This window comes from Salmo trutta, chromosome 28 (assembly GCF_901001165.1).
Source record: "Salmo trutta chromosome 28, fSalTru1.1, whole genome shotgun sequence".
Lineage (NCBI taxonomy): Eukaryota > Metazoa > Chordata > Actinopteri > Salmoniformes > Salmonidae > Salmo > Salmo trutta.
This window is the reverse complement of record NC_042984.1, coordinates 18,229,311-18,255,590: the sequence shown is the minus strand read 5'-3', so window position 1 is coordinate 18,255,590 and position 26,280 is coordinate 18,229,311. Positions and strand designations below refer to the sequence as shown.

The following is a 26,280-nucleotide window of genomic DNA, read 5'->3' as shown; positions in this document are numbered from 1 at the left end:
ATCATTATTACTAGAATAATTATTTCAAACCTTGTTATGCAACGCATGATCGCAAAGAATGGACAAAGGGATCATTAGGACTACACCTCCCAGGATACGTGGTGCATGGTATGTTTGTGATGTCACAATGAGTATATATGGCTCCACGTTCTTTATTCTATTGTTACATTGTAACAGACCGGGGCAGAGGCGAGGAAAAGGAGGACGTCAATCGGTTAAAATTCTGTAACATTTTGACATTTCTCTACAAAATAAGGCGAGGGGGGGATTACGGCCATTATACTTGAAGAAAACGACGTTGGGCCAATTGAAACCGCCCTTGAAAAGAAAGGATAAACGAATACAGATGTCAGCGGATGCTCTTCCAATGCAAGCATTTAAAGGCTCCTACCTGGAAGATAACTGCCGGATGCCTTATCTCCCATTTTTTTTTTACAATTTAGCAGAAAAGAATGTCAATAGCCTAATAAATGTTAACTAAACTTGACGTCCTTCTTTCCCACCGTCTGCCCCGGCTATACAGGATTGCTACGTCAAAGTTAAATGGAATATACACTCCTGGAAGCGACCATAAAATACATTTCCTTTATGTAGTCCACTACACTGCTTGAAGCCGGTGTAGCCTACAAATGCAGAAATAAGCATTCATACTGAACAAATTAACAACAGTTTTACTTAAAAACAATCGTTAGCCTAACCTTACATCTCGAAAGAGAGAAGCTAAAACTGTCAGGAAAAAATATTAGGAAAAAAATCTAAAAGGGCGTTACAAGATCCATGAACAATCCTCCGCGAATAAAAGCAACGTTCAGCAGTTGATCGGGAGAAGAGGGGATCCTTTTTCTGCTTAAGGTAAGGAAGGCGCTTGGGTTTAACGTTTCATCAGCCTGGGCAGTTTGCCATTGTTTGTTAGTGATGGGGGTGAGATGGTATGCTGGAGAGACGGGTTCTTTAGAGGCTCCAATGTCTGACAATTAGATGTAGCTACATTATTTCCTACTGCACCCAGTCTGTCGAGCGTCAGTCAATTTACAAAATATAGATTGTTATCGTTTTCGGCACTCAGACGTTTTTAAGGTTTATTATCAGCACGTAGTAGACTGCGTAGCTTTTGGACGCTCCTACAAATTATATTGCACGCAGTCAGGAATTTTGGAAACAAGGCACAGTTTCACAGTTTCTGTAGTAGCCTACCAAACAATATGCCTATAGGCTAGTCTTCTTTTACCCTTATAATTGTAGAAGATTGAGTCTAGCCTATGCACATTATTGTCATTTCCGATACTAGAATAGTCTATGCTACTCTAATTTGGTTCAATTGGATTAGGTCAACATCATAAGATGTATCTCATTTAGTTTTTTCTGATAGCCATTAAGGAACCTGGTGGTTTAATGCCAGGCTAAATGATGTACAGATGTATCGAACAGCTTTTAGTTTTATTAGGCCTACCAGCTCACAGTATGAAAACCAAGGCCTGATACATTGTCCTCTGTATGTAATAGGCTAGCCATTAACTGATGTTGGCTGTCTGGCCAGCCTCTTGGTTGTGATTAACCTGCATGGTTGTAATTGTATCAGTCAAAATTTTTTGTGACATTTAGGGGAGGGGGGATTACAACTTTATGCAATAACCACAGTATGTTTTGTATAGGAGATTGGTGCTGCCTCCTGTAAGGTAATTTTGTGACAGGTAATACGTAACGTGTAATATGCATATAACAACTTTCCACTGTAAAAGACAAATGGAGACACATTTACTTGCAATGCAATCTCTATATGTAGTAATGAATAGGCTAGCTTCCACAGAAACTTCAACAGAGAAGCGATTCGTTGCAGTCCCACATTTTCCATAGGGCCATAAAATCACATTTTAATTCTCACGGTTGGTTTTAACCTCATGGGATGCTATTTATATGATAGTGAAGATCATTGAAACCATGAAAGGGTCACAAAGATGTATAGAGGGAGTCTGTTCAAATGTCTCAGCATGGCCTTATTTGACTCTCTGGTGTTGCCAGAGCCGCCTCCTGTCCCTGGCATCCAAATCCTCTGCTGTTGAAGGGGCCCGCTATGTTTTATAGGAAAAGCTAAAGGGACATAAGGCTGCCTATCAGAGAACAGCTAGTTTGTCTTTCTGTTCATGTAAACCTCTAGCTAGCTGTTTTCCTAGTTGCCATGGTGATATTTTCCAGACTCAATGATTTGGAAGCAGGATTTTCATGAGAGAGAGAGTGATGGGGTAAGAATACAGATAAAAGGAGAGTGAGACCACACCAAGAAGCTGATGTCACTCCGTTGTGGTATGAGGAATTGGCCCACGGCCCAGAGACGTGCTCCGGGAATTCTTCTTAATCTACTGTAGGCTATTTAGAATGTACTTACAATCTTGCAGATCCAGATATGATTTAATTAACATGTTTATAAACAGTTACAGTGAGATTTATATAATATTTTGTTATTCAGATAGCCCCATAGGATGTACAGTTGAAGTCGGAAGTTTACATGCACCTTAGCCAAATACATTGACACTCAGTTTTTCACAATTCCTGATATTTAATCCTAGTAAAAATTCCCTGACTTAGGTCAGCTAGGATCACCACTTTATTTTAAGAATGTGAAATGTCAGAATAATAGTAGAGAGAGTGATTTATTTAAGGTTTTATTTCTTTCATCACATTCCCAGTGGGTCAGACGTTTACATACACTTCGTTAGTATTTGGTAGCATTGCCTTTAAATTGTTTAACTTGGGTCAAACGTTTCGGGTAGCCTTCCACATGCTTCCCACAATAAGTTGGGTGAATTTTGGCCCATTCCTCCTGAAAGAGCTGGTGTAACTGAGTCAGGTTTGTAGGCCTCCTTGCTCGCACATACTTTTTCAGTTCTACCCAGAAATGTTCTATAGGATTGAGGTCAGGGCTTTGTGATGGCCACTCCAATACCTTGACTTTGTTCCCTGTAGCTCAGTTGGTAGAGCATGGTGTTTGCAACACCAGGGTTGTGGGTTCGATTCCCACGGGGGGCCAGCACAGGGAAAAAAAATGTATGAAATGTATGCATTCACTACTGTAAGTCGCTCTGGATAAGAGCGTCTGCTAAATGACTCAAATGTTGTCCTTAAGCCATTTTGCCACAACTTTGGAAGTATGCTTGGGGTCATTGTCCATTGGAAGACCCATTTGCGACCAAGCTTTAACTTCCTGACTGATGTCTTGAGATGTTGCTTCAATATATCCACATAATTTTCCTGCCTCATGATGCCATCTATTTTGTGAAGTGCACCAGTCCCTCCTGCAGCAAAGCACCCCCACAACATGATGCTGCCACCTCCGTGCTTCATGTTTTGGATGGTGTTGCAAACCTCCCCCTTTTTCCTCTAAAACATAACGATGGTCATTATGGCCAAACAGTTCTACTTTTGTTTCATCAGACCAGAGGACATTTCTCCAAAAAGTACGATCTTTGTCCCCATGTGCAGTTGCAAACCGTAGTCTCTCTTTTATGGCGGTTTTGGAGCAGTGGCTTCTTCCTTGCTGAGCGGCCTTTCAGGTTATGTCGATATAGGAATCGTTTTCCAGTGGATATAGATACTTTTGTACCTGTTTCCTCCAGCATCTTCACAAGGTCCTTTGCTGTTGTTCTGCACCTTTCGCACCAAAGTACCTTCATCTCTAGGAGACAGAACGCGTCTCCTTCCTGAGCGGTATGACGGCTGCGTGGTCCCATGGTGTTTATGCTTGCGTACTATTGTTTGTACAGATGAACGTGGTACCTTCAGGTGTTTGGAAATTGCTCCCAAGGAGGAACCAGACTTGTGGAGGTCTTGGCTGATTTCTTTGATTTTCCCATGATGTCAAGCAAAAAGGCACTGAGTTTGAAGGTAGGCCTTGAAATACATCCACAGGTACACCTCCAATTGACTCAAATGATGTCAATTAGCCTAACAGAAGCTTCTAAAGCCATGACCCACTGGAATTGTGATACAGTGAATTATAAGTGAAATAATCTGTCTGTAAACAATTGTTGGAAAAATTACTTGTGTCATGCACAAAGTAGATGTCCTAACCGACTTGCCCAAACTATAGTTTATTAAAACTAAATTTGTGGAGTGGTTGAAAAACACTTAGGTTGGAGTCATTAAAACTCGTATGTAAACTTCCGACTTCAACTGTATGTATTATTACCATGCCTACTGTCTAATTCTCAAATGCCTTGGCTTGATGAAAGGCTTATTTGTTATATGCCTCACTGACCTTCGCTATTGTATTCATGAAGTCTTTCCAATGGTGTACCTACGCATGTGCCAGACTGATTCTCTCTCTCGTTCTCTCTTTGTGATGACTGCCTACCGCCTGTCTCTGACCATAAGTTTGTCTGTCTCTCCACCTTCAGACGCCAAGTTTCCATGGAGGCAGTTTCATCTCTCAGCCTCAAGCGAAGATTCGAGGAGGTGGACAGTGGCTCTCCATACTCTACGCCCAAGGACTCGGACGATGACATCTCCAGCAGTGACAGCGCTGACAGCTGTGATAGCCTCAACCCCCCCTCCAGTACTGCACTCATACGTAAGGGCTAGGCTACGGTAAAACCGGCATTACTTGTTGGCTAAGTTACTCGCCAAAGACTGATGTATGTAGCCCTACTGACTGCACTAGGCTTGGTGTTAAAGTGTATGATGGAATATTGCTCTATAATAACCCTTATACTATCTGTGGTTATAACCAGTTTATGGAAACTGGTCATCCACCATTACTCTTTTCTCTTCCTCCTTCCCTACCCAGCGACCTCCATCCTAAGACGTCACAAGCCCTCTCCAGGCCGGAAGCGGGTGCGGTTTGATGTGGTGACTGTGTACTACTTCCCCAGGCGGCAGGGCTTCACCAGCGTGCCCAGTCAGGGAGGCAGTTCCCTGGGCATGGCTCGCCACCACTGCTCCATCCGCAGCTACACCCTGGGAGAGTTTGCCTGCGAGCAGGAGACCAGTCACCGCCACGCCCTGCGCCAACACCTCCGCCAGGAGAAGCTCAACGCTCGCAAGATGAAGGTGAGGTCAAACATTGATATTTAGTTACATTTTTAAGGACCTCCCTGGGTTTAAATGAGAAATCCCTGTTCAGATTAGAATCATAATTGGGATGCAGGCACATTTCATTTGACAATTGCATAAATCATGTGTTGATATCAATGGAAGATTTGCAGTAAAACTTGAGTTATGTGCATGCATCCCCAGTCAGAATTCCACCCTTAGTGAGCTTTGTATGTGTGATTGTTTGTCTTAATGTTCTGTATGTCTATTTCACCCCATCACCTCCAGCTGACGCATAATGGTACGGTGGAGTGTGCCCAGGCTGACCTGCTGACCCTCGACAATGTATCAGACGATGACCTTGACGTGGAGGGGGTGGAGGTGGATGACTGCTTCTTCCTGCAGCCGCTGCCCACCAAGCGGCGCCGCGCTCTCCTCAGGGCTTCTGGTAACGCCCGCATAGATGCCCGGGAGAAGGCTGAGCTACGGACCATCAGGCTGTCCAGGGAGGAGTGTGGCTGTGACTGTCGCTTCTACTGTGACCCCCGCCACTGTGGCTGCAGCCAGGCTGGCATCAAGTGCCAGGTGTGTGTTTGTGCGTGAGATGTATCTGTACAGCACTCAGTACAGATTAGGATTGAATATTTTCCCAGTATTTGACAAATGTTCCATCCTGAAAATAAATCAATTTTCTCCTGGGTAACCTGGTATTTTCCTGCCCAAACCGGAAGTGTAATTTTAAAGCATATAAATATGTCTGGGTTTGATTAAAGCTTTGATCGGCATAACAATTCAAGCCTGTTGCTACCTCAGCCCGAGGAGACATATATTAAAGACATTTTATGAGCCCAAGCCCAAAAATGCCCAAATGATTGTGCCGTTATCCAATACATAGCCTATGATATACCCTATAGGCTACCGCACATTACGCACGTGTCATAAAAACATTAAAGCCATAGATGTAGTGATGCTCTCTTGGGTAAATACATGAAACATGCTCCAGTAGGCTAATCTTTTTGAGTGTGGACTATATTACTGTACTGTATTGTATTATATGGACTGGAATTAAACACTTCCTTCAAACCATGAAGCTGGGAGAGAACATGCCATGCTGGTGCAGGACATGTGGCCTACAAAGTTACAATTGTAGGCTAGCAATTTAGATTTTAATTTGGAAATATAATAGGACAAATTTACATTTTTGCAATTACTAGGCTGACGCATACATACCTTTCATAATATTTCCCCCAGTGTTGTGCGACGTGCGTAAAGGTGAGCGCAGGTGCGTATTGCGCAAGAGACAGATGCTATAAGTTAGAAGCTTATGCATAACCCATCATTCATTAGCTAAATATAAGGCTAATACGGCCTGAAAGAGAAAATGTCCTAATCTGTCTGTCTGTCTGTCTGTCTGTCTGTCTGTCTGTCTGTCTGTCTGTCTGTCTGTCTGTCTGTCTGTCTACAAAACATTAAGATTACCTACCTAATATTGAGTTGCAGCCCCCCTTTTGCTCTCAGAACAGCCTCAATTCGTTGAGGCATGGACTCTACAAGGTGTCGAAGTGGTCCTCGGGGATGCTGGCCCATGTTGACTTCAATGCTTCCCACGGTTGTCAAGCTGGCTGGATATCTTTTGGGTGGTGGCCAATTTTTGATACACATGGGAAACTGTTTAGCATGAAAAACCCAGCAGTGTTGCAGTTCTTGACACAAGCTGGTGCGCCTGGCACCTACTACCATACCCCATTCAAAGGCACTTAAATATTTTGTCTTGCCTATTCACCTTCTGAATGGCACACATACACAATCCATGTCTCAAGACTTGAAAATCCTTCTTTAACCTGTCTCCTCCCCTTCATCTACACTGATTGAAGTGAATTTAACAAGTGACATCAATAGGGGATCATAGCTTTCACCTGGATTCAGCTGGTCAGTCAATGTCATGGAAAGACCAGGTGTTCTTCATTTTTTTGTACAGTGCATTCGGAAAGTATTCAAACCCCTTGACTTTTTCCACATTTTGTTACGTTATAGCCTTATTCTAAAATGTATGAAATAGTTTAAATAGTTTTCCCTCATCAATAATGACAAAGCAAAGACAGTGCTCTGGCTGGGCCACTCAAGGACATTCAGAGACTTGTCCTGAAGCCATTCCTGCAATGTCTTGGCTGTGTGCTTAGGGTTGTTGTCCTGTTGGAAGGTGAACCTTCACCCCAGTCTGAGGTCCTGGCGCTCTGGAGCAGGTTTTCATCAAGGATCTCTCTGTACTTTGCTCCGTTCATCTTTCCCTCGATCCTGACTTGTCTACCAGTCCCTGCTGCTGAAAAACATCCCCACAGCATGATGCTGCCACCACCATGCTTCACTGTAGGAATGGTGCCAGGTTTCCTCCAGACGTGATGCTTGGCATTCAGGCCAAAGAGTTCAATCTTGGTTTCATCATACCAGAGAATCTTATTTCTCATGGTCTGAGTCCTTTAGGTGCCTTTTGGCAAACTCCAAGCGGGCTGTCATGTGCCTTTTACTGAGGAGTGACTATACCATAAAGGCCTGATTAGTTGAGTTCTGCAGAGATAGATGGTTGTCCTTCTGGAAGGTTCTCCTATCTCCACAGAGGAACTCTGGAGCTCTTTCAGAGTGACCATCGGGTTCTTGGGCACCTCCCTGACCAAGGCCCTTCTCCCCCAATTGCTCAGTCTGTACAGGCAGCCAGCTCTAGGAAGAGTCTTGGTGGTTCCAAACGAATTCCATTTAAGAATGATGGAGGCCACTGTGTTCTTGAGGAACTTAAATGCTTCAGAAATGTTTTACCAAATAGGGCTATCTTCTGTATACCACCCCTACCTTGTCACAACACAACTGATTGGCTCAAATGCATTAATAAGGAAAGAAATTCCACAATTAGTTAGTTGAAATGCATTCCAGGTGACTACCTCATGAAGCTGGTTGAGAGATTGCCAAGAGTGTGCAAAGCTATCATCAAGGCAAAGGGTGGCTACTTTGAAGAATGTAAAACTTAAAATATATTTTGATTTGTTTAACACTTTTTTGGTTACTACATGACTATACAATGTAGAAAATCTTAACATTTAAGAAAAACCCTTGAATGAGTAGGTGTGTCCAAACTTTTGACTGGTACTGTATATACATGTCAATCTTGAACATGATGATCGGTTTTGGATACAATTTGAATGGAATTGATGGAGAGAGACTGCGAAAGAGTGCTCGCAACGATATTCGTGTGATAGGCTGTTTTAAAACTCTGCAGCTGCAACTGAATTTTTTTTCTTCTTTACAATAAAAAAAACAAGGTGATGCCGAATGCTAGATGGAGATGTGTAAATTAGACACGCATTCTGTTGTTATATTTCTGTAGCATAGGCTATGCTGCAGCAAATGTAGGCCTACCTGTCACAATATTGTTTTTACCATGATGAGATAGATGATACATGCATTGTGAACTGCGCTCCATACTGAGATGCGTTGTCTGTCCCCACCCTGAGCGTTGATGATTGATCATGCTGAATACAGAGAGAAGGCCGTAGAGAAGCCATATTTAGACATTGCATAGAATTTAACAGTTCCATTTCACGTCATGCTGTTAGAAATAATGTATTATAATTTACTGGTTTCTCACAGTTATTTATCCTGGGAAAAGGGAGTAGGTTTGGGCGGGAAATCTTGGTATGCTGGTTCCTGCTTTTCAACCTAGTACAGATGGCAGCATTAGTATTAAGATGACCAGGAAATCAATACCTTACAGACACTGTTTTTTACTGAATATTATATAACTGCGTATATTCTCTCTATTTCCACATATGTTCTCTTCCCAGGTGGACAGGATGTCTTTCCCCTGTGGCTGCTCTCGGGATGGCTGTAGGAACTCGGCGGGCCGCATCCAATTCAATCCTATGCGCGTGCGAACACACTACCTGCACACCATCATGAAGCTGGACCTGGAGAAGAGGAGGCTGCTGGGGCAGAGGTCGGGTGTCGGGGAGCAGTATGAAGAGTCTCACCTGCTCTCCTCCCCCTCCTCCACCAGGCCTCCCTCCCCAGACCTTGACCTGTCCACAGGGGCCCATGGCCTGGAGTTAGAGGCAGAGGAGAGAGAGGTCCAGATGGTCCTAGAGGCTCAGGACCTCCTGACTGAGCAGGCCTGCCTGGAGCGGGAGAATGAGATCGCCGTGCTCCACCTGCAAAGTGCCGAGGAGCAGGAGAGGATGAGGGAGGAAGAGGAAGAGGAGGAGGTGCAGAGGGGCAGGGGGGGAGCAGGTAGCCTGGGGGAGCAGGCTCTGTGCCTCCTGCCTGGGGCCCTGCAGGGGGAGCTGTCTGGGGAGCCTGGGGTGGGGGTCGGGGTGGAGGCGGTCCCTATCTCCCTCCTCCAGGGCCCATTCCCCAATGGGGCTACCCTGCTCTGCATCACAGAGAACCAGGAGGGAAATTGGGAGGGGGAAGGGAACAACCCCCATGGTGGCCTCAAAGACCCGGCCTCCTCCCTGCTATACTACCAGTTAGGTCCCATGGAGAACGAGCCGTTTGAGGAGTCTCAGCCTGGGGAGGAGGAGGAGGAGGAGTGTGTAGATAAAGAACCAGGGGGAGGAGAGGAGCAAGAGAGGGTGGAGCATAGAGGTATTACCTGCGGGCAGGATGAGGGCGAGTTTTCGCCCCCGGTGGTTCTGTGCTCAGAGAATGGCGTGGGGGCTGAAGAGGCTAGGGAGGTACCATTTAGCCCCCAGCAGAGCTCCTCAGAAGGGCAGTGTCAGGAAGTGGCCTGCCTGGCCACAGGAGATATGTACCCATCACTGCCCCCTGAGGTTTAGTACTAGCACCTCTGCAGATGTTTTGCACAATAGCTTTATTTTGAGCTGAATAAAGCCTACACTACATGGATAGACAGTGTAGTTATCAAAAATGAGTATGATGTTACAGGTTAGAATTCATAATAATAACCATCCTTACTACAATAATCGATTTGAAAAAAATGAGCAGTTCCATTAAAATAAAGTAAAGGAGGGAAAGTCATCCTGAAAGCACACACAGATCTTTCCCTGCATGTGAAATGAAATGCTCTTATTTTAACGGGGTGGAGATCATGGGACCTGTCCCAAATGGCACCCTTTTACCTTTTATAGTGCACTACTTTAGACCGGGCCCATAGGGCTCTGTTCAAAAGTAGTGCACTATGTAAGGAATATGGTGCCATTTGGCAGCCATGTTGGCCTTAACGAAAGAAGTCACATGTTTGTGTGGGAGGTGTAATTGAGTCATTGAGAACTAAGTTATGTTGTTTTTAGTTCCCGGCACACAAAGAGACAATGTGATGGTGTGATCATTAAGTAGTGTTGTTTTTAGTTCCCGGCACCACAAAGAGACAATGTGGTGGTGTGATCATTAAGTAGTGTTGTTTTTAGTTCCCGGCACCACAAAGAGACAATGTGATGGTGTGATCATTAAGTAGTGTTGTTTTTAGTTCCCGGCACCACAAAGAGACAATGTGGTGGTGTGATCATTAAGTAGTGTTGTTTTTAGTTCCCGGCACACAAAGAGACAAGGTGGTGGTGTGTCATTAACATTGGCTCTGGGCCTTTTCGTTTAAAAAATGTTTTTAACCTTTATTTAACTAGGCAGTTAAGAACAAATTCTTATTTACAATGACGGCCTACCAGGGAACAGTGGGTTAGGGGCAGACCTTGTCAACTCGGGGATTCGATCCAGCAACCTTTTGGTTACTGGCCCAACGCTCTAACCACTAGGCTACCTGCCGCCCCTCAAGGGAGCATTTCAGAATCATTCAGTGGATTCGAGTGGCTTGATTAAACAAGGGAAAGGGGGATACCTAGTCAGTTGTACAACTGAAAGGAGGTGGGGTTAAGATGAGTATGTGCCCTTCTCTATACTGTAGACCGATACAATAAACAACAGTTGTGTTAAAAAAAGTGAGTATTTAGTGAGCATTGTAAACGTCACGCTAGTCTGGTACACTTCTAACAGCTGTTCAACTGTACGTTTTGAAGCCAAATTAGGGCCACTGGTAGTATCTATTTCCCACCTCCCCCTCTGACTGAGAATAGACCTAACAAACAATCCTGGATATACTTGTTTTTGGTGTACTGTATAAGAGTTTGCAATGGGCAAGGCAGAGCTGAAAGAGCTGCTTGTATGATCTATATGCACTTTGTGGTCAATTAGCATAGTGATATGGGCCCCTTTCTGCATTGGGGCAAAATGGTAAAACATTTGTTAAAATCAGAAGGTTTGCACCGGCTTCTCTTTCTAAATAGCGTCTCTCCGGGTATACCTACCTTAGACCTCTCACGCAAGCACAGTTTATTTATTAAAAGACAGTTGACCTATAATAGTAACCATTACAATGTTATAATGATAGATTACACTTCGTCTTTGTAAAATTCTGATGCTGTTGATATTGAGCGCAAGAAGTCTTTGTGATCTCTGTTTTATGCACAACTGAAAGAAACCTGTCTTTGTTTTTAGTTAGCATGTCAGATCATTGTACAAGTGGTCAGAGTCCATGTGAAGATGAGACAGAATAGACCTCATATAATGAGTCTATAGGGGCAAAGCTCTACACTGTAAAAACAAATCTAGTTCTTTCAACTAATTATTATTATTAAGTAACTGGTTCCACACAGCTGGGCCAACATTTCTTTTTAGTTCAGGTAACACTTGGACCAAAAAGTTGAGTAAACAAAAAAACGGCTATGGAACCAGTTACAGTTGAAAACAGAAGTTTACATACATTTAGGTTGGAGTCATTAAAACTCATTTTTCAACCACTCCACAAATTTCTTGTAAACAAACTATAGTTTTGGCAAGTCGGTTAGGACATCTACTTTGTGCATGACACAAGTCATTTTTCCAACAATTGTTTACAGACAGATTATTTCACCTATAATTCACTGTATCACAACTCCAGTGGGTCAGAACTTTACATACACTAAGTTGACTGTGCCTTTAAACAGCTTGGAAAATTCCAGAAAATTATGTCATGGCTTTAGAAGCTTCTGATAGGCTAATTGACATCATTTGAGTCAATTGGAGGTGTACCTGTGGATGTATTTCAAGGCCTACCTTCAAACTCAGTGCCTCTTTGCTTGACATCAATGGAAAATCAAAAGAAATCAGACCTCAGAAAAAATATTGTAGACCTCCACAAGTCTGGTTCATCCTTGGGAGCCATTTCCAAATGCCTGAAGGTACCACGTTCATCTGTACAAACAATCGTACGCAAGTATAAACACCATGGGACCACACAGCCGTCATATCGCTCAGGAAGGAGACGTGTTCTGTCTCCTAGAGATGAAGGTACTTTGGTGCGAAAGGTGCAAATCAATCCCAGAACAACAGCAAAGGACCTTGTGAAGATGCTGGAGGAAACAGGTACAAAAGTATCTATATCCACAGGAAAACGAGTCCTATATCGACATAACCTGAAAGGCCGCTCAGCAAGGAAGAAGCTACTGCTCCAAAACCGCCATAAAAAATCCAGACTACGGTTTGCAACTGCATATGAGGACAAAGATCGTACTTTTTGGAGAAATGTCCTCTGGTCTGATGAAACAAAAGTGGAACTGTTTGGCCATAATGACCATCGTTATGTTTTGGAGGAAAAAGGGGGAGGTTTGCAAGCCGAAGAACACCATCCCAACCATGAAGCACGGGGGTGGCAGCATCATGTTGTGGGGGTGCTTTGCTGCAGGAGGGACTGGTGCACTTCACAAAATAGATGGCATCATGAGGCAGGAAAATTATGTGGATATATTGAAGCAACATCTCAAGACATCAGTCAGGAAGTTAAAGCTTGGTCGCAAATGGGTCTTCCAAATAGACAATGACCCCAAGCATACTTCCAAAGTTGTGTCAAAATGGCTTAAAGACAACAAAGTCAAGGTATTGGAGTGGCATCACAAAGCCCTGACCTCAATCCTATAGAACATTTCTGGGCAGAACTGAAAAAGCGTGTGTGAGCAAGGAGGCCTACAAACCTGACTGAGTTACACCAGCTCTTTCAGGAGGAATGGGCCAAAATTCACCCAACTTATTGGGTGGGGAAGCTTGTGGAAGGCTACCCAAAACGTTTGACCCAAGTTAAACAATTTAAAGGCAATGCTACCAAATACTAATTGAGTGAATTTAAACTTCTGGCCCACTGGGAATGTGATGAAAGAAATAGAAGCTGAAATAAATAATTATCTCTACTATTATTCTGACATTTCACATTCTTAAAATAAAGTGGTGATCCTAACTGACCTAAGACAGGGACTTTTTACTAAGATTAAATGTCAGGAATTGTGAAAAACTGAGTTTAAATGTATTTGGCTAAGGTGTATGTAAACTTCTTACTTCAACTATACTTAGTAATAATTAGTTGAAACAACTAGATATTTTTTTTTACAGAGTTGGATTCTCTATGAAATACTGCTATTTTACGTTATAAGATGTCATTTAAAAAAATATAATTTAAAGAGTCAAAAGAAAAGGAAAGCCTGAGGTGTTTGAAGTATTATTACAGAATAATGATGTAAAGAGGATATGACAAAACCCAAATTGTAGAAGTTTTGTTGAGTGTGTATGTGTGTTTGTTTGAGTGTGTGTTGGGGGCCTGGGAGTGGGGCATGCATATGAGTAGTCATATTATTTCCTAAAAGGTGCTGTTCTTATAGGTTTACAATAATTTTAAAAAATCCTGCCATTACACAAAATATTACTTTGAGGACTAAGTGTATCTTGATGGACATTGAATCATGGACGTTTCTGATTGAAGTTTGAAATCCACAGAAAATGCATTTTAATCAACCATTTCTGTGGTGAGGGAAGCATTACGTTAAGGCGTCTGAGAGAATTATGGAATTACATACTGTACATGTTGTTAGTATATGTAATTGCAATCCTATAACTTTTTATTTGAAATGTATTTTTATGCTGTCTGTTTGTACTGACCTGTGTATGTGAGTGTGCCGACACATCATGCACATCGTCTTCATCCTTTCCTGATGTTGTGCTCCTTTAACTGATGATCTATTTTAAAGCTTGTTGCCATCTTGCCCAGTGTATCATGTACACTCAGAAAAATAGGTGCTATCTAGAACCTGAAAGTGTTCTTCAGCTGTCCCATAGGAGAACCCTTTGAATAACCATTTTTGGTTCCATGTAGGGTCCTTTCCACAGAGGGTTCTACATGGAACCAAAAAGTGTTCTCCTATGGGGACAGCTGAAGATCCCTTTGGAACCTTTTTTTCTGTACAGTATATGGGCCTAACTAACACAGGATGAGATGCTGTGCATGAGGGGTGTGTCTTAATAATAGAATCATGCTTAAGAGTTGCACCAAAGCAGTGGTTTCAAACCGGATTCGTTGCTCTCATCATCCACCAATTTCTAGAAGATTTAATTGGAGAATTCAGCTCTGATTCATTCTGAAGAGACTTGAAGTGATCTTCTCAATCAAATAGATTTATTTTCCACCATTGCTTACCGTCACACAGTTCCGGCCTTTAAGGAATTGTTGAGTGAAACTGAATTGCTGCCTATTGTTGAGTCTTTGGCTTCCTATGAATGGATTTAGGTATGAGACCACTGCACTAAATGAACTCCAACCCACTATAATGATATGATTATTTTGTTTGTATGTGTCTGTGTGTGAGAGCAGAGGTACAGTATGTATGACTGAAAAGATTGACTGAGGTTTGGTTGGACTTCATCTCAAAGCTGTGATAATTACTCTTATGCTAACTGTTGCCTAAAGTGGACAAAACATTTTATACAAAAAAATGTAAATTTAAAGATACATTTAAAAAAAAAAATATGACTCCTGTTTTTATTTTATGAGGTTCTACATTTCTCTGTGACTCTTGATCATTGTGGGGTTAATATCACTCATTGTCTCTCCCAGGTAGCTTTCACTTATGCTGTGAAAAGGACAGAAAGTCATCAATATCTTCAAAAGCCATTGAGGCGGAACATTCACCAGTGACTTCACCCTCTACCTGGATAAGATCTAGGCTGAAAACTGCAGTGGCTGGACAGCACCAAACAGGAGAGGTACAGTGGGGGGGGAAAGTATTTGATCCCCTGCTGATTTTGTACGTTTGCCCACTGACAAAGAAATGATCAGTCTATAATTTTAATGGTAGGTTTATTTGAACAGTGAGAGACAGAATAACAACAAAAATATCCAGAAAAACACATGTCAAAAATGTTATCAATTGATTTGCATTTTGTTAATAAACCTCAAACCTGAATATTTAAGAAAGTAAAAGTGAGGTTTTGGCTTTCTTTGGAGAATATCTATGTGTGCACAATTATTGGGCAACTATTAGTGTGCAGAATTATGCAACTAAATGAAAAACGAAAAGTTCCCCATCTCACTTGTTTATTTTCATCTGTTAAAGTGAGAATAATAAACAAACAACTCAATGTATAAATAAACATTTGACATTTCCCCCAAAAAATCTGTGACCAATATAGCCACCCTTCTTTTCAATAACAGTCATAAGCCTTCCATCCATGGAGTCTGTCAGTTTCTTGATCTGTTGACAATCAACTGTTTGTGCAGCAGCAACCACAGCCTCCCAGACACTGGTCAGAGAGGTGTACTGTTTTCCTTCACCGTAAATCCTCCGTTTAACAAGGGACCACAAGTTCTCAATAGGGTTTAGGTCAGGTGAGGAAGGGGGCCATGTCATTATTCTTTCATCGTTAAGGCCTTTACTGGCTAGCCACGCAGTGGAGTACTTCGATGCATGCGATGGAGCATTGTCCTGCATAAAAATCATGGTCTTCTTGAAAGATGCAGACTTTTTCCTGTACCACTGCTTGAAGAAAGTGTCTTCTAAAAACTGGCAGTAGGTTTGGGAGTTGAGTTTGACTCCATCTTCAACCCGAAAAGGTCCAACTAGCTTATCTTTAATAATACCACCCCATACCCGTACCCCACCTCCACCTTGCTGTCGTCTGAGTCGAAGTGGAGCTCCGTGTCCGTTACTGATCCAGCCACGGGCCCATCCATCTGGTCCGTCAAGAGTCACTCTCATCTCATCAGTCCATAAAACCTTTGAAAAATCTGTGTTCAGATATCTCTTGGCCCAGTCTTGACGTTTCAACTTATGTGTCTTGTTCAGGGGTGGTAGGGTTTCAGCCTTCCTTACCTTGGCCATGTCTCTGACCACTGAACACCTTGTACTTCTGGGCACTCCAGGTAGGTTGCAGTTCTGGAATATGACAGCACTGGAGGATAATGGGTTCCTGGTAGCTTCACGTTTGATTCTTCTCAAATCTTTGGCAGTTAATTTGCGTGATTTTTTTCTCAACACGGTTCTTGCGACCCTGTTGACTATTTGCAACAAAACGTTTGATGGTTCTGTGATCACGCCCCAATATCTTAGCAATTTCAAGAGTGCTGCATTCCTCTGAAATACTTTTTACAATTTTTGACTTTTCAGAGTCAGTTAAATCTCTTTTTTGGCCCATTTTGCCTGAGGAAAAGAAGCTGCCTAATAATTATACACACCTTGATATAGGGTGTTGATCTCCTTAGGCCACACCCTCCCTCATTACACAAATACACATCACCTGATATGCTTAAATCCAATAAGCATTCCAGTTTATACAGCTTGGAGTTGGGAAATATGCATAATAATGATGATATGGTCAAAATACTGACTTGCCTAATAATTGTGCACACAGTGTACTGACACAGAGAAGTTCTATACTGAATTAAAATATAAATGCAACATGCAACAATTTCAAAGATTTTACTGAGTTACAGTTCATAAGGAAATAAGTCAATTAAAATAAATTAGTTAGGCCATAATCTATGGATTTCACATGACTGGGAATACAGATATGCATCTGTTAGTCACAGATACCTTAAAAAAAGGGCATGGATCAAAAAAACAGTCAGTATCAGGTGTGACCACCATTTGACTCATGCAGAGTTGATCAGTCTGTTGATTGTGGACTGTTGTCCAGCTCCTCTTTAATGGCTGTGCGGAGTTGCTGGATATTAATGGGAACTGGAAAATGCTGTTGTACACGACAATCCAGAGCATCCCAAACACGCTCAATGTGTGACATGTCAGGTGAGTATGCAGGCCATGGATGAACTGGGACATTTTCAGCTTCCAGGAATTGTGTACAGATCCTTGCAACATGGGGTCGTGCATTATTATGCTGAAACATGAGATGATGGCGGTGGATGAATGACACGACAATGGGCCTCAGGATCTCATCACGGTATCTCAAAGGCATTCAAATTGCCGTGGATAAAATTCAATTGTGTTTGTCGTCCGTAGCTTATGCCTGCCCATACCATAACCCCACCGCCACCATGGGGCACTCTGTTCACAACGCTGACATCAGCAAACCACTCGCTCCACGACGCCATACACGTGGTCTGCGGTAGTGAGGCCGGTTGGACTTACTGACAAATTCTCTAAAACAACGTGGGAGGCGGCTTATAGTAGAGAAGTTAACACATTCTCTGGCAATAGTTCTGGTGGACATTCATGCAGTCAGCATGCCAATTGCACGCTCCCTGAAAACATCTGTGGCATTGTGTTGTGTGACAAAACTGCACATTTTAGAGTGGCCTTTTATTGGCCCCAACACAAGGTGCACCTGTGTAATGATCATGCTGTTTAATCCGATTCTTGATATGCCACACCTGTCAGGTGGATATTTATCTTGGCAATGGAGAAATGCTCACTAACAGGGATGTAAAACCAATTTGTGCACAACATTTGAGAGATATAAGCTTTTTGTGCGTATGGAACATTTCTGGGACCTTTTATTTCAGCTTATGAAACATGGGACCAACAGTTTACATGTTGCATTTATATATTTGTTCCGTGTAGTACCACCAGGACAAGTCATCATAGTAACCATGGGTTACTGTGTTATATGACATGGCCACTAGAGGGAAGGCTTGAATCAGTTTTAAAGTGCTGCACCCCGGCTTGAACTGTACTGCAGCTTACTTCTATCTGCCCATGTCCAAGGCTGTCTATACATTTGTGTTGAACACAGCTCTTTGTTTTGAATGGACAAGCTTATGTCTATTTTAATTCTAACAAAAAGCATAGTCTCTCTAGTCTCGTTTTGTTTTGACTCCGTGGTAAATCTGCACTGGCAGCAGATTATTCAAAGCCCTACCTTTTTCTCTGTTAATCAGCAGCATGTTCTCTGCTACACTGTGAAGCCACGTCTCTTCCAAAGGTCTCCATTGCAATTTGATGGAGTACCAAAAACACTGGTCATATTGACACGGTCTACTGCAGCAGAGCCTCAAGAGTGATCCCTGTAGTGTATTTACACGTCAGACACAAACTGTGAGAACAACCTTAAGCCACCACCAGACCAAAGCCCTGGCTTAGTTTTTAAAACTAATTTTTTATTGTTAAATTCCAACATACAGGTACTGCACTGATTGTTGTTGAAAAATAAGACACGTAACCTAAAGCAACAAATACATACATTTTTCCATAACATTTTTTGTGTAAATAAAAACAACAAAAACAATAAACCTTAACAACAACATAAAGTGACAAGAACACACACACAGTGGTTTGGGTTGTGCACAACCTTTGAAGGAATCAGCTAATATATACAGTATCAGTCAAAGGTTTGGACACACCTACTCATTCAAGGGTTTCTCTTTATTTTTACTGTTTTCTACATTGTAGAATAATAGTGAAGACGTCACAACTATGAAATAACACATATGGAATCATGTAGTAACCAAAAAAGTGTTACATTCTTCAAAGTATCCACCCTTGCCTTGATGACAGCTTTGCACACTCTTGGCATTCTCTCAACTAGCTTCATGAGGTAGTCACCTGGAATGCATTTCAATTAACAGGTGTGCCTTGTGCCTTGTTAAAAGTTCATTTGTGGAATTTTCTTTCCATCTTAATGCATTTGAGCCAATCAGTTGGGTTGTGACAAGGTAGGGGTGGTATACAGAAGATAGTCCTATTTGGTAAAACACAAAGTTCATATTATGGCAAGAACAGCTCAAATAAGCAAAGAGAAACGTCCATCATTACTTTAAGACATGAAGGTCAATGCGGAACATTTCAAGAACTTTGAAAGTTTCTTCAAGTGCAGTCGTAAAACCATCAAGCGCTATGATGAAACTGACTCTCATGAGGACCGCCACAGGAAAGGAAGACCCAGAGTTAACTCTGCTGCAGAGGATAAGTTAATTTAGAGTTAACTGCACCTCAGATTGCAGCCCAAATAAATGCTTCACAGAGATCAAGTAACAGACATATCTCAACATCAACGGTTCAGAGGAGACTAAGTGAATCAGGCCTTCATGATCGAATTGCTGCAAAGAAACCACTACTAAAGGACACAAATAATAAGAAGAGACTTGCTTGGGCCAAGAAACATGAGCAATGGACATTAGACTGTTGGAAATCTATCCTTTGATCTGATGAGTCCAAATTTGAGATTTTTGGTCTTTGTGAGACGCAGAGTAAGTGAACAAATGATCTCTCATAGCACTGAGACTGCACTTGTGAAGGTGGTAAATGACCTTTTAATGACGTCAGACCAAGGTTCTGCGTCTGTCCTCGTGCTCCTAGATCTTAGTGCTGCTTTTGATACCATCGATCACCACATTCTTTTGGAGAGATTGGAAACCCAAATTGGTCTACATGGACAAGTTCTGGCCTGGTTTAGGTCTTATCTGTCGGAAAGATATCAGTTTGTCTCTGTGAATGGTTTGTCCTCTGACAAATCAACTGTAAATTTCGGTGTTCCTCAAGGTTCCGTTTTAGGACCACTATTGTTTTCACTATATATTTTACCTCTTGGGGATGTCATTCGAAAACATAATGTTGAATTTCACTGCTATGCGGATGACACACAGCTGTACATTTCAATGAAACATGGTGAAGCCCCAAAATTGCCCTCGCTAGAAGCCTGTGTCTCAGACATAAGGAAGTGGATGGCTGCAAACGTTCTACTCTTAAACTCGGACAAAACAGAGATGCTTGTTCTAGGTCCCAAGAAACAAAGAGATCTTCTGTTGAATCTGACAATTAATCTGGATGGTTGTACAGTCGTCTCAAATAAGACTGCGAAGGACCTCGGCGTTACTCTAGACCCTGATCTCTCTTTTGAAGAACATATCAAGACTGTTTCAAGGACAGCTTTTTTCCATCTACGTAACATTGCAAAAATCAGAAACTTTCTGTCCAAAAATGACGCAGAAAAATTAATCCATGCCTTTGTTACTTCTAGGTTGGACTACTGCAATGCTCTACTTTCCGGCTACCCGGATAAAGCACTAAATAAACTTCAGTTAGTGCTAAATACGGCTGCTAGAATCCTGACTAGAACCCCAAAATTTGATCATATTACTCCAGTGCTAGCCTCCCTACACTGGCTTCCTGTTAAGGCAAGGGCTGATTTCAAGGTTTTACTGCTAACCTACAAAGCATTACATGGGCTTGCTCCTACCTATCTTTCCGATTTGGTCCTGCCGTACATACCTACACGCACACTACGGTCACAAGACGCGGGCCTCCTAATTGTTCCTAGAATTTCTATGCAAACAGCTGGAGGCAGGGCTTTCTCCTATAGAGCTCCATTTTTATGGAATAGTCTGCCTACCCATGTGAGAGACGCAGACTCAGTCTCAACCTTTAAGTCTTTACTGAAGACATATCTCTTCAGTAGGTCCTATGATTAAGTGTAGTCTGGCCCAGGGGTGTGAAGGTGAACGGAAAGGCTGGAGCAACGAACCGCCCTTGCTGTCTCTGCCTGGCCGGTTTCCCCTCTTTCCACTGGGATTCTCTGCCTCTACCCCTATTACGGGGGCTGAGTCACTGGCTTACTGGTGTTCTTCCATGCCGTCCCTGGGAGGGGTGCGTCACTTGAGTGGGTTGAGTCACTGACGTGGTCTTCCTGTCTGGGTTGGCGCCCCCCCTTGGGCTGTGCCTTGGCGGAGATCTTTGTGGGCTATACTCGGCCCTGTCCCGGGATGGTATGTTGGTAGTTGGAGATATCCCTCCAGTGGTGTGGAGGCTGTGCTTTTCGCAAAGTGGGTGGGGTTATATCCTACCTGTTTGGCCCTGTCCGGGGGTTTCATCGGATGAGGCCACAGTGTCTCCTGACCCCTCCTGTCTCAGCTTCCAGTATCTATGCTGCAGTAGTTTATGTGTCGGGGGGGCTAGGGTCAGTCTGTCACATCTGGAGTATTTCTCTTGTCTTTTCCGGTGTCCTGTGTAAATTTAAATATGCTCTCTCTAATTCTCTCTTTCTCTTTCTTTCTTTCTCTCTCTCGGAGGACCTGAGCCCTAGGACCATGCCTCAGGACTACCTGGCTTGATGACTCCTTGCTGTCCCCAGTTCACCTGGCCGTGCTGCTGCTCCAGTTCCAACTGTTCTGCCTGAAGCTATGGAACCCTGACCTGTTCTACCTGTCCCAGACCTGTTGTCCCAGACCTGCTGGAACCCTGACCTATTCACCGGACGTGCTACCTGTCCCAGACCTGCTGTTTTCAACTCTCTAGAGACAGCAGGAGCGGTAGAGATACTCAAAGATCGGCTATGAAAAAGCCAACTGATACTTACTCTTGTGTTACTGACTTGTTGCACCCTCGACAACTACTATGATTATTATTATTTGACAATGCTGGTCATTTATGAACATTTGAACATCTAGGCCATGTGCTGTTATAATATCCACCCGGCACAGCCAGAAGAGGACTGGCCACCCCTCATAGCCTGGATCCTCTCTAGGTTTCTTCCTAGGTTTTGGCCTTTCTAGGGAGTTTTTCCTAGCCACCGTGCTTCTACACCTGCATTGCTTGCTCTTTGGGGTTTTAGGCTGGGTTTCTGTACAGCACTTTGTGATATTAGCTGATGTAAGAAGGGCTATATAAATACATTTGATTTGATCTCTGCATGTGTGGTTCCCACCGTGAAGCATGGAGAAGGCAGTATGATGGTGTGGGGGTGCTTTGCTGGTGACAATGTCTGTGATTTATTTAGAATTCAAGGCACACCTAACCAGCATGGCTACCACAGCATTCTGCAGCGATACGCAATCCCATCTGGTTGGGCTTAGTGGAACTATAATTTTTGTTTTTCAACAGGACAATGACCCAAAACACACCTGCAGCCCGTGTAAGGGCTATTTGACCAAGAAGGAGAGTGATGGAGTGCTGCATCAGATGACCTGGCCTCCACAATCACCCGACCCGGTCGGAACTAGAGGCACAAGCATTTCGTTACACTCGCATTAACATCTGCTAACCATGTGTATGTGACCAATAAAATTTGATTTGATTTGACCTCAACCCAATGGAGTGAAGGAAAAGCAGCCAACAAGTGCTCAGCATATGTGGGAACTCTTTCAAGACGGTTGGAAAAGCATTCCTCATGAAGCTGGTTGAGAGAATGCCAAGAGTGTGCAAAGCTGTCATCAAATTGTATTTGTCACATGCAAATCCGAATACAATGGGTATAGGGTTAAGGGCTTTACAGTGAAATGCTTTATCACAAGACCCTAACCAACAATGCAGTTTTAAGAAAAATAAGTGTTAAAGTATTTAATAAAATAAACTGAAAAAAAAAATACATACAGAAAAATAACAAATAATTAAGGAGCAACAATAAAGTAACAGTAGCTAGGCTGTATACAGGGGGTACCGGTACAGAGTCAATGTGCGGGGGCATCGGTTAGTCGAGGTAATTGAGGTAATATGTACATGTAGGTAAAGTGACTATGCATGGATGGATAATAAACAGAGAGTTGCAGCAGTGTAAAAATGTGGGTGGGGTGGGGAACGTTGCAAATAATCTGGGTAGCCATTTGATTAGCTGTTCAGGAGTCTTATGGCTTGGGCGTAGAATCTGTTAAGAAAACTTTTGGACCTAGACTTGGTGCTCCGCTTGCCGTGCGATAGCAGAGATAACAGTCTATGACTAGGGTGGCTGGAGTCTTTGGCAATTTTTAAGGCCTTCCTCTGACAGCGCCTGGTATAGCGGTCCTCGATGGCAGGAAGCTTTGCTCCAATGACGTACTGGGCCGTACGCACTACCCTCTGTAGTGCCTTGCGGTCAGAGGCCAACTAGTTGCCATACAAGGCGGTGATGCAACCAGTCAGGATGCACTCGATGGTGCAGCTGTAGAACCTTTTGAGGGAATAGGCATTGTCGTGCCCTCTTCACGACTGTCTTGGTGTGTTTGGACCATGAGAGTTTGTTGTTGATGTGGACACCAAGGAACTTGAAGCTCTCAACCTGCTCCACTGCAGCCCCATCAATGAGAATGGGGGCGTGTCCGGTCCTCCTTTTCCTGTAGTCCACAATCATCCCTTTGTCTTGATCACATTGAGGGAGAGGTTGTTATCCTGGCACCACACTGCCTGGTCTCTGACCTCCTCCCTATAGGCTTTCTCATTGTTGTTGGTGATCAGGCTGTTGTGTCATCTGCGAACTTAATGATGGTATTGGAGTCGTGCTTGGCCGTGCAGTCATGGGTGAACATGGAGTACAGGAGGGGACTGAGCACGCACCCCTGAGGGGCCGCCGTGTTGAGGATCAGCGTGGCAGATGTGTTGTTACCTACCCTTACCACCTGGGTGCGGCCCATCGGGAAGTCCAGGATCCAGTTGCAGAGGGAGGTGTTTAGTCCCAGGGTCCTTAGCTTATTGATGAGACTAGAGGGCACTATGGCGTTGAACGCTGAGCTGTTGTCAATCAATAGCATTCTCACATAGGTGTTCCTTTTGTCCAGGTGGGAAAGGGCAGTGTGGAGTGCAATAGAGATTCCATCATCTGTGGATCTGTTGGGGTGGTATGCAAATTGGAGTGGGTCTAGGGTTTCTGGGATAATGGTGTTGATGTGAGCCATGACCAGCCTTTTAAGCACTTCATGGCTACAGACACGAGTGCTACGGGTCGGTAGTCATTTAGGCAGGTTACCTTGGTGTTCTTGGGCACAGGGTCTATGGTGGTCAAACTTTTGACTGGTACTGTACATGTAGGCTACAATCCATAAAATAGAAGGGATCATTGATCAGACACAATCCCTAGTCCCACTGAATCTCCATGTTGACAGCTAGTAATGACTATCTGTACATAAATTGATCTTGCTTTAATCTTAATCTAAATGTAATTTTTTACTATTATGCATATTGTTCTTATAATTGACATCCACTCCTCATCTCTTGGAGGTTATTTCTGGGGCCATCTTAATGTTAGAGCTTTTTGAGCTGCATTGAAAAGTATTTGTAACAAATAATATTTTTTCCTTTCTAACACCATGTCCAACTTAGATCCAAAAATGGCTAACATGGGATCTCTGAACATTTGAAAACCAAACACCTTATCAATCATATTGAAAACTGACACACAAAAGCTATCTGATTTTTGACATTTCCCATGAATATGTAGGTGGGTAGCCACCTCTCCACACTCTCTCTAGCAACAACTTGATTGATTTGAACTAATTTTAGCTAAAATATTAGGAGTTCTGGAAAAAAACAGTTTTCCACTGAAATTCCCTCCATTAATTTGCATTGGTAACTTTATGAACTTCAAAGTATATATATATCTAACCAGGTCTCTTCACTTATATCTTGATGAAGTTTACCTTCTCACCTCTGTCTAAGAATAAATGTGTGATCTTGTTTAATGGCTGATAAAGCCCTGAATAGGTTAGTTGTTGGTTTCTCATCGTGTTGATTCTCCTGAACTCTGGCTAAATATTGTTCTATGTCCTGGGGTCTTTAAGTAGCAACCACCTAGCAGACCGGGTATGGTAACTGCTGGTGGTGAAGGACACCAGACTACAAAGGTAAAGAGGGAGTTTACCCAAAATGGCTTTGTAGATGAAGACATACAAATGTAGCTTTCTGCGCATATAAAGTGAGGTCCAACCCACCATTTGGTACAAGGTGCAATGGTGGGTGAGTGACTTGGCATTTGTAATAAAGCGCAAGGATGCATGATAAACAGAGTCCAGTCTCTGTAAGACATAGGAGCAAGCTTCTTTCTAGCCATAAGCGGGAAGCATGGCCCCGTCCATCGTCCCTTTGATGCGGTGAAGTTGTCCTGTCCCCTTAGCAGAAAAACACCCCCAAAGCATAATGTTTCCACCTCCATGTTTGACGGTGGAGATGGTGTTCTTGGGGTCATAGGCAGCATTCCTCCTCCTCCAAACACGGCGAGTTGAGTTGATGCCAAAGAGCTCCATTTTGGTCTCATCTGACCACAACACTTTCACCCAGTTGTCCTCTGAATCATTCAGATGTTCATTGGCAAACTTCAGACGGGCATGTATATGTATTCTTGAGCAGGGGGACCTTGCGGGCGCTGCAGGATTTCAGTCCTTCACGGCGTAGTGTGTTACCAATTGTTTTCTTGGTGACTATGGTCCCAGCTGCCTTGAGATCATTGACAAGATCCTCCTGTGTAGTTCTGGGCTGATTCCCCACCGTTCTCATGATCATTGCAACCCCACGAGGTGAGATCTTGCATGGAGCCCCAGGCCGAGGGAGATTGACAGTTCTTTTGTGTTTCTTCCATTTGCAAATAATAATAATCGCACCAAATGTTGTCACCTTCTCACCAAGCTGCTTGGCGATGGTCTTGTAGCCCATTCCAGCCTTGTGTAGGTCTACAATCTTGTCCCTGACATCCTTGGAGAGCTCTTTGGTCTTGGCCATGGGTGGAGAGTTTGGAATCTGATTGATTGCTTCTGTGGACAGGTGTCTTTTTTACAGGTAACAATCTGCGGTTAGGAGCACTCCCTTTAAGAGTGTGCTCCTAATCTAAGCTTGTTACCTGTATAAAAGACACCTGGGAGCCAGAAATCTTTTTGATTGAGAGGGGGTCAAATACTTATTTCCTTCATTAAAATGCAAATCAATTTCTAACATTTTTGACATGCGTTTTTCAGGATATTTTTGTTGTTATTCTGTCTCTCACTGTTCAAATAAACCTACCATTAAAATAATAGACTGATCCTTTCTTTATCAGTGGGCAAACGTACAAAATCAGCAGGGGATCAAATACTTTTTCCCCCCACTGTATGATGTCATTTGCTACAGCTGCAGTTATGGTGCTGTGCCTCGATCTAAAGCCACACTGAACCCCGCTCAGTATGATATTTTCAATTAAGACGTTTTTTTAACTGTGAGTTCACTAGGGATTCATAGACTTTGGCCAGGATAGGGAGTTTAGAGATAGGACGATAGTTATTAGCATCTGAGG

At 43.0% G+C, this 26,280-nt stretch overlaps 1 protein-coding gene and 1 long non-coding RNA gene across 2 annotated transcripts; one reads left to right on the top strand and one right to left on the bottom strand.

The window, feature by feature from the left end:
* The first annotated feature begins 5 nt into the window (after positions 1-5).
* LOC115166480 (cysteine/serine-rich nuclear protein 2-like) lies at positions 6-9,848 on the top strand. The gene is made up of 5 exons (XM_029720376.1): positions 6-852; positions 4,392-4,564; positions 4,781-5,043; positions 5,314-5,610; positions 8,859-9,848. The coding sequence occupies exons 2-5, from the start codon at positions 4,405-4,407 to the stop codon at positions 9,846-9,848; spliced, it is 1,710 nt and encodes a 569-aa protein (XP_029576236.1). The 5' UTR covers positions 6-852; positions 4,392-4,404.
* Positions 9,849-16,343: 6,495 nt separating this feature from the next.
* Positions 16,344-16,683, bottom strand: LOC115165651 (uncharacterized). Its single transcript, XR_003870215.1, has 2 exons — positions 16,556-16,683; positions 16,344-16,520 (listed from the first exon to the last, which is right to left on the bottom strand). It is a non-coding gene; the product is annotated as an uncharacterized LOC115165651 (long non-coding RNA).
* Between the last annotated feature and the right edge of the window lie 9,597 nt (positions 16,684-26,280).

Coding starts and splice junctions, on each gene's coding strand:
- LOC115166480 (XM_029720376.1), top strand. CDS start 4,405: ATGGAGGCAGTTTCATCTCTCAGCCTCAAGCGAAGATTCGAGGAGGTG. Junction 4,565..4,780: donor CTCCAGTACTGCACTCATAC/GTAAGGGCTAGG, acceptor TTCCCTACCCAG/CGACCTCCATCCTAAGACGT. Junction 5,611..8,858: donor AGGCTGGCATCAAGTGCCAG/GTGTGTGTTTGT, acceptor TTCTCTTCCCAG/GTGGACAGGATGTCTTTCCC.